The sequence below is a fragment of the Zingiber officinale genome, chromosome 6A (genome assembly GCF_018446385.1).
Source record: "Zingiber officinale cultivar Zhangliang chromosome 6A, Zo_v1.1, whole genome shotgun sequence".
In the NCBI taxonomy this organism is placed as follows: domain Eukaryota; kingdom Viridiplantae; phylum Streptophyta; class Magnoliopsida; order Zingiberales; family Zingiberaceae; genus Zingiber; species Zingiber officinale.
Window position 1 is genome coordinate 130,908,398 of NC_055997.1, and position 12,054 is coordinate 130,920,451.

Genomic DNA, 12,054 nt, shown 5'->3' on the forward strand with positions numbered 1-12,054 from the left:
AATGCTCCAAACACACAGTGCTGATGCTTTCTTCTGAGAAGAGCTAGCGAGGACAATAAATAATTGAGGAGTGAAATTGCAAGGGGAATATTCCAACAATATATAATTATCACGGTTGTCACCGTCTCCCAAACTCCCATCTCTTCGTTCAAATCAAACCCTAAATGATCGATGAAGAACATCCAAATTTGGAGGATACAGCAGCACCCACATGCACTGCAAACTCTCCAATATGAAATTTCAGCACCATGCATGCACCTCATTCAGGCTCTGTGTATCGTCAAAAGCAAGCCAATGAAGCATTCCGATATTCATTCAAATTTCAATATGAATGGCAATTCAGTGAAAGCCTAACATTGAATGCAAGTACCACTGAGGGATCCATGTCTCTCCAATTATAGTACCATTTATGTTATTATTGTTGTTGTAATTTGTATAATAACTAGATTATACATGCATACCTTTTGCTTCATCATTGGATCTACATTCTACAAGTTCTATTTGATTGGTTGAGCAAGTGGGACCCATCCAAAAAATATTATAGCCCACGGGTATGTAGCTATCCATGATGACATCAGCATGGCCTTAGGCTGTACATGGAATGGATCCTACCGTGGATACTGCAATTGAAATGGTTCGTCCTTTTGTCGGCGTATTTCTTAGAGCCAAATTTTCAAGTTCAAAATCTTCAGAAATTCCAACGAAAAATCGAAAGCATCCATAAAAAAATGAAGAAAAGAAGAAAAAGAGAAAAATCTAAAGCGGATCTGACAAAGATTTGGTGAGAATCTAATTGGGATACCTTTTTTAGGTCTACATCCGCGACGACGATCGATTAATTAAGCAGTTCTGTCATATTGATTAACGTTACATAGTTACATACTTGGAGAAATCATGAAAGCTTGCTTCACCACATTCTCTGTAGGTAAATTTCTCTTTCTTCTTCTTCCTTCGCCAGCTCAGAGCACCGATCCAGCTTCCCGGCCACCGTCTTCTTGAAGCTAAATGCCCCTTCCACTAGCTCAAAGCATGGCTTCTTCAGCATCCCACTGTTAGCTACCATACTCGCCTCCCTCAACGGCTGCCGCGGTTTCCTCACCTTCGCCGTCGACGACTGCGTGTTCGCCATGTAGTGGGGGCAATTCAACGCGCTCAAGAACTGCCGGAGACCCCCCTTCGCTGGAGTAACCGCCGCCGCGGCGCCGTATCTGGGCGTGCTCTGCGCCGTCGCTGGGAAACGGTGCCCCTGATCTGCGGCGGCACAGTTCGGACAATGGTTCTCTTGCGATTGGCTGCGGCGGCCGGGAATTGAGATCCTTGCCGGAACGTGACTGCTTGGAAGCGGAGAGGAGAACGCCACGAAGTCCGCTGCCGGAGAGGGACTGCTCCGCCGGGGGCAAAGCCTCAGGTTTCGACGACACGTGTCGACCTCGACGATCTTTGGGCCTCCGGCGAAGGCTGCACCGTCGATGCTCGTCGAGAGCCACCGGGTTTGAGCTCCGGCGTGGACATCGAGCCTTTCCTGCGACGGAGACAAGTAATTGCTTATTGCTCCAGCGAAATTAGAGCTAGAGTTGGGATATTAACGGCGTACTAAGGAACTCCGATGGCGGATCACCACCGGTGGTGGAAATTCTCGGTCACGGGAGAGAAAACTTCGAGATCTTTGAGCTCTGACGGCGGCCTGAGCTCGGACCAGAGCTTGCATGCAGTGGAGAGTGGCGGCAGCTTGCTTTCGCACTAGATATCCTCTCACTAAAGCTTGGAGCTTGACCAATGCTTTCAGAGCTCTGAGTGTTTTCCTTGCCTTCAAACAAATCACAATTGATTCAATTGAATGATTCAATTGAATGCAGAGGAATTACAAGAACAAATGGAAGGCGACAAGATCAGAGGATCCAAAGAACAAAATTTTGATAGATTTCTTTCTTTCTTTCTAAAACGTTTAATGCAGAGTGCGATACCAAGTAGGCCCTGAACGCTGTTTGAATCCGTATAGCCGCCAGCTCGATGACTCCGTTTCCGGCGAGCCGCACGACGGCTACAGCGGCCCCGGCGGCCGTGACAGCAGCGTTGGCTGCAGCTGCAGCCGCAGCCACTGCGATCGCGTGCTTGCTCTGTTCCTTCTCGCTGACGGCGTAGAAGGACTTAAACCACTCCACCTCGATCGCGGCGGCTGTGGAGACATTCTGGCTTCCCGACGACGACGTGCAGCCGGAGTCTCGTGCCCTCCGGAAGCTCCACCTTTTCTTCTCCGTCCTCTCTTCGCGGGCGCCTCCGTAGCTCGAGGAGTCCAGGCTGGGATTCCTGTTCTCCTTACTCCCGCTCCAGAGGCGGCGACACCACTGCGCTGCCCGGCCCATTTCCCGTCCGGGGGAAATTAAATTCACTCCGACGAGAAATCAAACGACTTCACTGCATCAAGCACAATAGAAAAATATATAGAGAAAGAAAATTAACAAAAAAAAAAATTACTCCAAAAACTTCTCTTTCTGGTGGTAAAAACTCAAGAAAGAGAAGATTAAAGGACTAGAAATCAAAAAGAAAAGCTTGTGCAACATTTTAAGAACTGCGTTAGACGACAAGGAACTCCACCGAAGCATTCCCCACACAAGAATGATCCAAAATCTCCGAGAGAAAGGACAGAGGTGAGATCCAAGAAACATAGAGAAGCAACCAACGACCTTAAACACGGGGAAAGCATGGATATCTGCAACTTCACCAGCAGGAAGACAAGAAAGGCACAAGGAACAAGGAATGAAGCAGTAGACCTACCTCGAGAGCTCAACAAGCTCGCGTCTTTCTCCCAATTTCGTAACTAGAAATCTGTCTGTTTCTGAGAAAGATAAGACTTTGACAGTCTCGTGAATGCCCTCGATGCATTTATTACGCTGCGCATTCGTCTACTGCACTCGTGTTCTCGGGTAAAAGTAAGGCGAGGTCAATCTCGGCTCTGCTCTTCTCTGCCATGGCGGCTTTGAGTGATTCCCATGGCAGGAGGAAAGAAAGCGTGACGTGAGTAAAAAGCTTACTGTTTTCTTGCTGCGACGCTGCCGCCGCTGCAGCGGCCTCCTCCTCCTCCGCTGGCGTTTGGAGAATCAAGGGAGAGGAAGATGTAAACATTCCAACAAGGATTTGAGGCGGTTTACATACGTGGATCCGTGAATTTGAAAAGAGAATCTTTCGAGTTAATTTCTCCATGTTCTACTCCAATAATTTAAGTTGAGATAACAAACCCAAACATTACTTAGGTACAATATATTTTGGTAAAATTTCATATTTACCCCGAAAGTTTACCCCCTATTCATTTATCATCACGAGTTTTGAAATCGTTCAAAATAGTTTGTAAAATTTTCAAACTCCTAAATTCAAATGAGAAAACGATGAGACGAGTTTGCCACTTAGATGATACATCACTCTCAAGTCAGGCATTTAAACTATGTGAAATTTGTTCAGTAATCTCTAACTCTCTTTATGTCTAAGCAGCCTTAGAAGTATGTACCTTATTGACTAGGCTATTAAGGAGCACACTTTGTAAGATGCTCCATTATTCTAATAAAACACAATAGAGTGCAAAAGTCTCCATAGTGCTTGTATAGCAATTCTTATTAATATTAAGTTAATTATATTATAATAAACTTTCTCAAAACTGAATATTCAAAATGAAAAGCATTACTAAAAAAACATTTATTAAGGGAGTCAAATCAATCTATTTATCATACTTATATCATGCTGTATTATTTTTATATTTTTTCTATTAATCATTTTTCAGTCAAGGTAAGATCTATGGAGATACTTCGCATGTTGTTTCTCCCAGATTTAAAGGTCCGTTATTTATATATGAACGTCTAAACCCTGGATTTAGGGAAAAGTTTTCAAAGGTGGAATATAAAATTATTGATAAATTTATATAAAAATTAAGTGGGAGAGTAAAAGGTAGGCCTTTTATGCTATGAGGTGAGCCGCTCATATTATAGAAGAAGCTTAGAATATGCTTTTTGAAGTTGTTCCTATCAGGGCCGTTATCAAATGGTTTTATTTAAATAATTATATAATGGCGAAGTTAGTGTTTGATAAATAAGCTATTTGTGTATATATATATATATATATATATATTTTGACCGCACAAGCAATCTAATTTAATTTTGTATAGATTTTTTTTTAAGTATTCTATTATAAATCACCCATTTACTAAGTGCATCTAAAAGTCTGAAATGATCTTCTGAATTTTAAATTACAAGTTAGTTTATAAATCATTTGTTCATCAAAAATAGTTTTGAAAACCCCTAAATCATTGTCATATTGCAAATCAATTTGCACTAAAAGCATAACATAGAAGAAGCTACTTGTTGATTTAGAAAAAAGCTTGTTTGAACTTACTCGTTCATGGTGAAAGTAGTGGATTGAAGGTTGGCACAGAGTACAAGGAATTGTGTAGGAATAACTTAAAATGTAAGTTACAATCTTATTCGAAAATAAACCCTAGAGCCAACATAACTGCAAAAATTAGTGTTAAACAAAAAATGCGCGAAAACAGTGACAGGCCAAAACCATCACATTTCTGAGATTAAGTCCAAAGTAAGAAAACCTCAACTCCAAACTAAGCACATAAGATGTTCACAATTTTAAGCCTAGAGTGCAACAGCAATCTCTATTTGAGAAAAATTCAAGTGGACAATAAATAGTAGTAATTTCAATTTAGCTCACTTCTTCTTTCCAGCCTTGGCAGCATCTCCAGCCTTTGTCTGAAGGTGACAAAACATGATCATAAGCAACTTTAAGACCTGTCAGAATCTTAAATGGAGATGAAATTTTAACTCACCTTCTTGACACCACGTATTTTCTTTGTCCTGTTCTTCCTTTCTTTCATCTGCTTCCTTGATTTCTCCACCTTTGTGGCAAGCCCATTCTACCAAAAGATAAAACATGTCAGCAAACACCAAGGAATTCTTTCGTATTAATGCCACTAGATAAGAGAATATGCAAAACTATGCGATGCCTAGTGAGTGGATACAGAACAAAAGTACAACATAAATAAAAACTAGAATGGACACACAAGGGTCCTCTATACTGTTAATGCATATGTAAAAACTTGAAAACATACACAAGTTCTAAGATGCAACAGTAAGATTAATTTTTCTTATGTGTATCAGTTTTGCATAAACTTATTTTCATGTGGCATCAATGCACAGGACTAGTTAAACAATGCATGTTTTTCCACTTAAATATATTTATTTCAAGAATATGGATTCATTGTTAATTTCCACTCAGTAACCCTAAGGCAAATTTGGATGAATAAGAATAAATAATACTGTGTTCTAAAAAATAATGATTGGTGAGAAAAATGATATTTGCAAAATAATAATAATAAAAAGAATGGTAACAATTGGAAAGGCGATCATGCAGCAAATTTTCACAAGCATAAGAATGACACTATGCAGAACAGGCAACTAGGAGGAAAGGTAAGAATGACATTAAATTTTTTAGGATAATACAAAAATGGAGAAAACCAATGAAATTATGGAAATCAAGACAAGAGTAATGTGATTAGAAAAGGATCAAGTACAAGGACGCCAAATCAAGAATATTAAGATAGAATCAAAATACATTCAATTTTGATTACATTTTTTCTCAAGTCTATCCAATAAAATTCAATAAGCATATTAAAGATTAACCTATCACAAATTTAATTAATTGTAACAGCCATCAGGTATAAAATACAAACTGATTTAGTGATTTTACTTCCCAGGAAAAAAAACACATTCTACAAGAATATAAAAATGTGTTACTGCAATCTAAGTGAATTAACCAATGCTATAATTTTCGCCATGTAACATGGGATGGAAAGAAACGGAATGAAAACAATTGTGTCAAATATTATACAGTTCTAATATAATGTGCAATGTTCTAAATGGTGGCCGCTTAGGCGGGAGGCAAACATCAACCATACCGCCTTTACCTAAGGTGGTGCTTTAGGCAATAACTTACCTCCTTCCACCACCATCGTGCCTGGAACCACCACAGTTGCAGCCATTTCGCCACCGAGACGTGTCCGGACTGTCGCTTGGGCCCAACAATGAGTCTAGATGCATCGCGGGAGCCCAGATAAATCGTCTGATCAATGCATCGCACAAGCCCGATGACGCATCCCACAGCCCGAACATGTCATCGAAGCCTTGCGACAAGCCCAAAAGCCTCGCCCAAGTCTGACAACTGACCCAAACACATCGCCCAAGCTAGCGATGGGTCAAACTCATCGCCCGACAAAAACAAAGTACACGATTTAATTAAACTTTACTTAATAATTTTAACCAACTCCTAGTTATGATTGAGATAGTTTAAATAGACTTAATTAAAGTCTAATAAAATTATCTCATTACATATATAATTTTATTTTATTCTTTATTTTTAAATATTTAGATTAAAATTTTATTTTAAATTAAAATATTTTATTAAAAGTGAAGGGGAGCCTTGGCGCAACGATAAAGTTGTTGTCATGTGACCAAAAGGTCACGGGTTCAAATCCTGGAAACAAACTCTTGCAAAAAGCTGCGTACAATGGATCCTTCCCCGGAACCCCGCATGACGGGAACTTCGTGCGCCGGGCTGCCCTTTTCTATTTTATTAAAAGTAAATATAAGAATAATGACTATTTATAATATTATGAATAAAAAATAATTAAAAAATTCAACCGCCCCCACCACCACCTACTGCCATTTACAACAATGATAATGTGATATTAGTTTGGATAAGAAGAGTTTATTCTAAATTATAAGTCTTTGTGAAATTTAAATTATAGTTAATTTATCTATATGATTCCTATATTATTCCTATAGTTGGAAAGCAAAGGGCGAGATGTAGAAATTAGAATACCAACATTACAAAAAAAATCAGGATATGAAAACCCAAAAAAATGGTTTGGCCATTAAAGAAATTCCCAGAATTAGGATGCTATAATAATACCAATTATATCCATACGTATATTCCAGACAAATGAATTGGAGCCATAACAAGGCAAAGGAATGTTATTGGATTTTCGCAAAAAAGTTAATTCAAAACAATGAAAAAAATTATAATGTTGGACAAGAATTTTACAAAACACTACTGAACCCAAAGGAACTTTTATCAGTCAGTTGATCCACCACACCCATTCGAATATCATCATTCTTAGCATGGTAAAACTTTGCTGTTTAGAACGCAAAAGATAGAGACTTTATTTGTAATACTAACTAAATAAATACAAATATTGATGACTGTATAAGCATTTATAATCAGAAATACCTTAATTAAGAATGCAAACTAAAAACAGTATTTTAATAAAGATTTAAATTCCATATAATTGATTGCGACCACTATACAACATAGGACCTAAAAAGAATTCAGTGCATAAATACTAAACCTATGTCAGATCAAGAACCATTAAAGGCGCACCCCCATCCTAGAAAGTTCGTTGTTTGCATCTAGTGCTACCAATTCTAGTTTGAGAAGGCCAATCAAAATACAAATGCATCTACATCCTCAAAAAAGGTGAAAACAAAAGGCAAACAATCACAACAGAAACTCAACAGCAAGTAGTTTGTAATTCATGAACTGAATAAAATCAGCACAAAGAACGAACAGAAGTCAAGAAAACATACCCGGATGAGCCGGTACTTGGGCTCGTACTTCTTGGCATTTTCCAATGTGTCGTAGATCAAGCCAAAACCAGTCGACTTCCCTCCTCCGAAGTGCGTCCTGAACTTGAACACGAAAATTGTGTTCTGATCCTTTACTTCATACAGGTGTGCCAGCTTCTCTTTCAATTCAGCCTACACCGCATCCAATTCAATTTTCAGAAAGATAAAAAAAGATCGAGAATACTCCAAATAAATCAAGAAGCCTCAACGTTAGGGAAAAATAACCTTTGAAACATTGGCTCTTCCAGGGTGGAGCACATCGATGACCTTGAAACCAAAAGTCATATCACACCATGAATAATCGCTCATTTACATATACGAAAAGAAATTAAAATCTCAAGGGAAACAAACTGACGAATTGCTTCCTGGAGAGGAGGCGATTAGTCATGAACTTCCTCGTCCTGATTGTTACGGCCTTAGAATCCGCCATCTTGGATCCTTCTTCGCTGTGGAAGAGCAAGAGCTTAGCTGCTTAGGGCGACAAGACTGCGGGCTGCGACGCAGGTCGAGAAGAGAGAAGAAGCTTTCACGATTTATTTATATAGAAACCCTAGGTTGTGAGATTAATGGGCTCTAATATTTGTTGGCTCCAATGGGTCCTCGATTCCGATAATTAAATGGGCTCTAGTGGGCTACACTAAATCGGTGAAAGACTGTTTCAAACAGTAACGTAAAGGAATTTAATAATAAGAATATAAAGCCTTTTTAAGGAAGAAAAAATTTTATTTTTGACCAAACTGATAAAATTATCAATTCAATGGTAATTGGTAGAAGTGGATTTTTGGATTAGTCCGCAACCTATTTCATTCCAACTCAATAAATAAATTAAAATATCTAATTATTATAAATAATATTGGAGGTCATATTTATTTAATGAATAATCATAATAAAAAGTGACCCTCTGTTTACTTGGGAGGGTGGAAAGTAAAATTAAGGAAAAATTTTCACGGTGGAAAAGTTTCCGTCGTTTACTTCATTAAAATTTTCCGAAGGAAAAGTAACGCAATCCATCAGCGGATAATTTTGGAGCCAAAATCGATCACCTCAAAATTGGACGGAAAGCAGCGGATGGAAAAAAAAATGACGCATGTACCCCTTTTGCATTCACAAAATTACACCATATACAAAAAAAAAATGACGCATGTAGCCTTTTTAACTCATAAAATTACACTATGTACAAAAAAAAAATGACGCATGCACCCTTTTTTATTTACAAAATTACATCACAAGCATTCACCTTCCTCTATCAAGGTAAACAAGTATCCAAAGGAAAAGATTTCTTCACCCTTTCTTTTCTCTTCCTCCGAAGATAATTTTCTATCGTTGATTCCTTTCTTTTCCTCATCCACACTCTTGAGTAAACATAGCCTTAGTCGTCCCTATAAACCATCCAATATCAAATCGATACTTCGCTCATGAGAGCATACTCATGAGCTTTTTCTACTCAGATAAATTTACCAATAGTTGCTTAATCCAAATTTTTCTACTAAATTCAATGCCAACATATATCTCAAGAAGATCAATCCATGGCACTCCCTTTAGCTCCACTCTACCTTAACTACTATGTCATGCCTGTGGGAGCTTGGATTACTCTTTCATGATATAACAACTTTTGATTTTTGAGTACATGGATTATCATTAAAATTTGGATTATCATATTAAATAAAAATGTCCTTTTTACTTCTCAAAATGAGCCGATAAATAGACATCTTTGTAATAGATTAAGAGAAATAAAATTCTTCTTCTTTTTTTAAAAAAAAAATTCTTTTTATTTTCTTGATATTTTATTTACGTTATTAGCACAAGTTTTGCTCGAATTTTATACGAGCTTTAACATCAAGATCACCTTCGATAATAACAACTTGTAGGTAAATCGTTGCTTTGCCCATTGATATTTTTATTTTTATCTAAAAAAAGTTAATCTTGCTATGGGTATTAATTTTGATCATATTTTGATAACATATATAATTGGAGCACCAATAATTCTTTGAGGTCATGACAATTTTATTGGTCATCCGATCATCTTTCTCTTATATTTTTTTTAACAATAAGAATCTATTCCTTAATTTGTCTCACTAATGACATTCTTAAAATTTATTAGGTATAGTGGAAATGTATTAATCATATTGTACTGCTGCTCCTTACGAATTTTTTTTGGACATCTTGTGTGTAAATTTATTTAAGAATTTTTTAGCATACTTATTATCTAATAATTTTAAGTACTCTAGTTTCTTATATAAGAATAAGTAAGACGTATAAAATTATACAAATTATATGAGTATCAAACTAATAGATCATACCATGAAACTTTGAGAAAAAATAATAGAAAAAAATTATGGTGACCAAAAATTAATTTAGGTTCATACTTGAAAGGTCAATAATATAAGCTATACATCTTCTTAGACAACTAATTAAAAATATTGAGAGAAACAATAAGATCTACACATGATATTCATTGACTTAGAAAAAAATTATGATAGAGTCTCAAGAGAAATTATATGGAGAATTCTAGAAAAAAAAAGGTTAGCATGACATATATTGAACTAATTAAGAATATTTACGAGCATGTAACGACCAAAGTAAAGACTTCAGACGGAGTAACTGAAGCATTTTCAATACAGATACACTAATTATGAACTAACTCACTATCGACATTCAAGACACAGTGCTGTGGTACATATTATTTGTATATAATATTATTTTGGTAGATGAAACACGTGAAGTAGTAAATGCTAAATTAGAATCATGGCGGGAAACACTAGAAGAAAAATATTTTAGGTTTAGTAGAATAAAGACAAAATATATAAAATTTAATTTTAGTAATATTAGACATAATGAGATAATTGTTAAGATAGGAGATGATGAGTTGTCCGAAACTGAGAGCTTTAAATATTAAAAATTATTTTTACAAAACGATGGAGGGATTGAGAGATATGTCTTACATAGAATATAAGTAGAATTATTGAAATGGAGAAAAGTGTCGGGTGTTTTATGTGACCGTAAAATACCTTTAAAACTAAAAAGAAAAGTTCTACAAACAACACTTATTTTGGTGCGACAAGCATCCGATAATCGAACCTGAGTTTTGATTATGTCAAAGGGTCCAAAGTTAAGTTGTGATATAATAAGTTTAAATTAGATAGCAGGAAAGTCCTAAATGTACTTAGGCAAAAGTCCTAGCTGCGGTTAGGCATGTGGAAAATTCTAGGGGGTGATAACCCTATGTCTTAGGAGGTGGTAACCCTAGGTGAGAAAAAGTCCTAGCTAAGGTTAGGTAGGTGGAAAACCCTAGGGGGTGGTAACCCTAGGTCCTATGGGGTGGAACCCTAGACGAAAAGTCTTGGCAGGTTGAAAGCTTCGGGTAAAAATCCTAAAGTCGGAGACTCTATGTTGAGTTACTGACAACCCAATTAATTAGCATCTGATTCCAAGAGTTGTACCTCTCAACTTTATTATTATGTCGGACTAAGTCCACCTGCAGGGTTTACATGATAATCCTTATGAGCTCCTCAAGGGGACATCATCAGCCTAAATAATTAGGACACAAATTCCTTCTATAATCAATAACACACCATATAAATAATATTATCTCCCATCTCATTGGGCCTATTGATTTAACGAATAAATCTCACCTCTTGATAAGTTAAAGAAATAAATATTAAGTATACGTACTTGTTATTATATAGGGATTAAGAGGACGCACATCCATAATAACAGAGGTTATGTTCTTTTATGTAGTCAGTACAAATCGAACAATATCAGACGGTTATGCTCAATACACACATAGTGTACTAGTACAATTTTATAGTCAAGACAGACTAATACCAAATTACACTACAACCGTTCCAATGATTTGTCCCAATCCATCTTGGTTGTGAGCTACTATTTATAATTTATAAGGAACCGATAACATGATCTTCTGTGTGTCACCACACACCAAGTTATCTATAATATAAATTAAATGTACAACTACATTGACATATATATAAATATAAAATGCAAACATTTAACTAAAGTGGTTCTCATTTTAAAATATTTCAAAACAGATGTTCATACAAAAGCTAGACTTATAGTATACATCCCAACACTCATCTCATTATGTTTCATTCTCTCTGGCACGTCTAATCTTTAAAAATATGATCTCAATCGTATTGATCAATTTTGCACTGACTCTAATGATATGTCATCTCATGTTTTCCCCACCCTAGCACCTCTTCTTCTAATGATGCTACTTGTAGAATTGACACTTATACAGATTTTGGTCATCAACTTCTCGATTATCCTGCTACTCCTACTGCTTCCCATGATGCTCTTGTAATAGCAAATCCTCCTTTTTGTTACCTCAATAATTTTGTAAGTCCACTCAATTATCTGATCT

General features: G+C 36.7%; 2 protein-coding genes across 2 annotated transcripts; both read right to left on the minus strand.

Moving 5' to 3' along the window:
• Nucleotides 1-787: 787 nt before the first annotated feature.
• Nucleotides 788-3,087, minus strand: LOC121994421 (protein IQ-domain 26-like). Its single transcript, XM_042548462.1, has 4 exons — nt 2,776-3,087; nt 1,965-2,415; nt 1,595-1,807; nt 788-1,522 (listed from the first exon to the last, which is right to left on the minus strand). The coding sequence occupies exons 2-4, from the start codon at nt 2,361-2,363 to the stop codon at nt 908-910; spliced, it is 1,227 nt and encodes a 408-aa protein (XP_042404396.1). The 5' UTR covers nt 2,364-2,415; nt 2,776-3,087; the 3' UTR covers nt 788-907.
• Nucleotides 3,088-4,537: 1,450 nt separating this feature from the next.
• LOC121998102 (40S ribosomal protein S24-1-like) lies at nt 4,538-8,207 on the minus strand. The gene is made up of 5 exons (XM_042552850.1): nt 8,032-8,207; nt 7,902-7,943; nt 7,638-7,808; nt 4,823-4,909; nt 4,538-4,745 (listed from the first exon to the last, which is right to left on the minus strand). The coding sequence occupies exons 1-5, from the start codon at nt 8,104-8,106 to the stop codon at nt 4,704-4,706; spliced, it is 417 nt and encodes a 138-aa protein (XP_042408784.1). The 5' UTR covers nt 8,107-8,207; the 3' UTR covers nt 4,538-4,703.
• Between the last annotated feature and the right edge of the window lie 3,847 nt (nt 8,208-12,054).

What these genes read in the sequence shown, in the direction of transcription:
- LOC121994421 (XM_042548462.1), bottom strand. Translation starts at nt 2,363, where the DNA reads ATGGGCCGGGCAGCGCAGTGGTGTCGCCGCCTCTGGAGCGGGAGTAAG. An exon ending in CAGCGTTCAGGGCCTACTTG is followed by an intron (nt 1,808 to 1,964) that starts GTATCGCACTCT and finishes ATTTGTTTGAAG; the next exon opens with GCAAGGAAAACACTCAGAGC. An exon ending in TCCGCCATCGGAGTTCCTTA is followed by an intron (nt 1,523 to 1,594) that starts GTACGCCGTTAA and finishes TCTCCGTCGCAG; the next exon opens with GAAAGGCTCGATGTCCACGC.
- LOC121998102 (XM_042552850.1), bottom strand. Translation starts at nt 8,106, where the DNA reads ATGGCGGATTCTAAGGCCGTAACAATCAGGACGAGGAAGTTCATGACT. An exon ending in CCAAGTACCGGCTCATCCGG is followed by an intron (nt 4,910 to 7,637) that starts GTATGTTTTCTT and finishes ATCTTTTGGTAG; the next exon opens with AATGGGCTTGCCACAAAGGT. An exon ending in AAATACGTGGTGTCAAGAAG is followed by an intron (nt 4,746 to 4,822) that starts GTGAGTTAAAAT and finishes TGTCACCTTCAG; the next exon opens with ACAAAGGCTGGAGATGCTGC.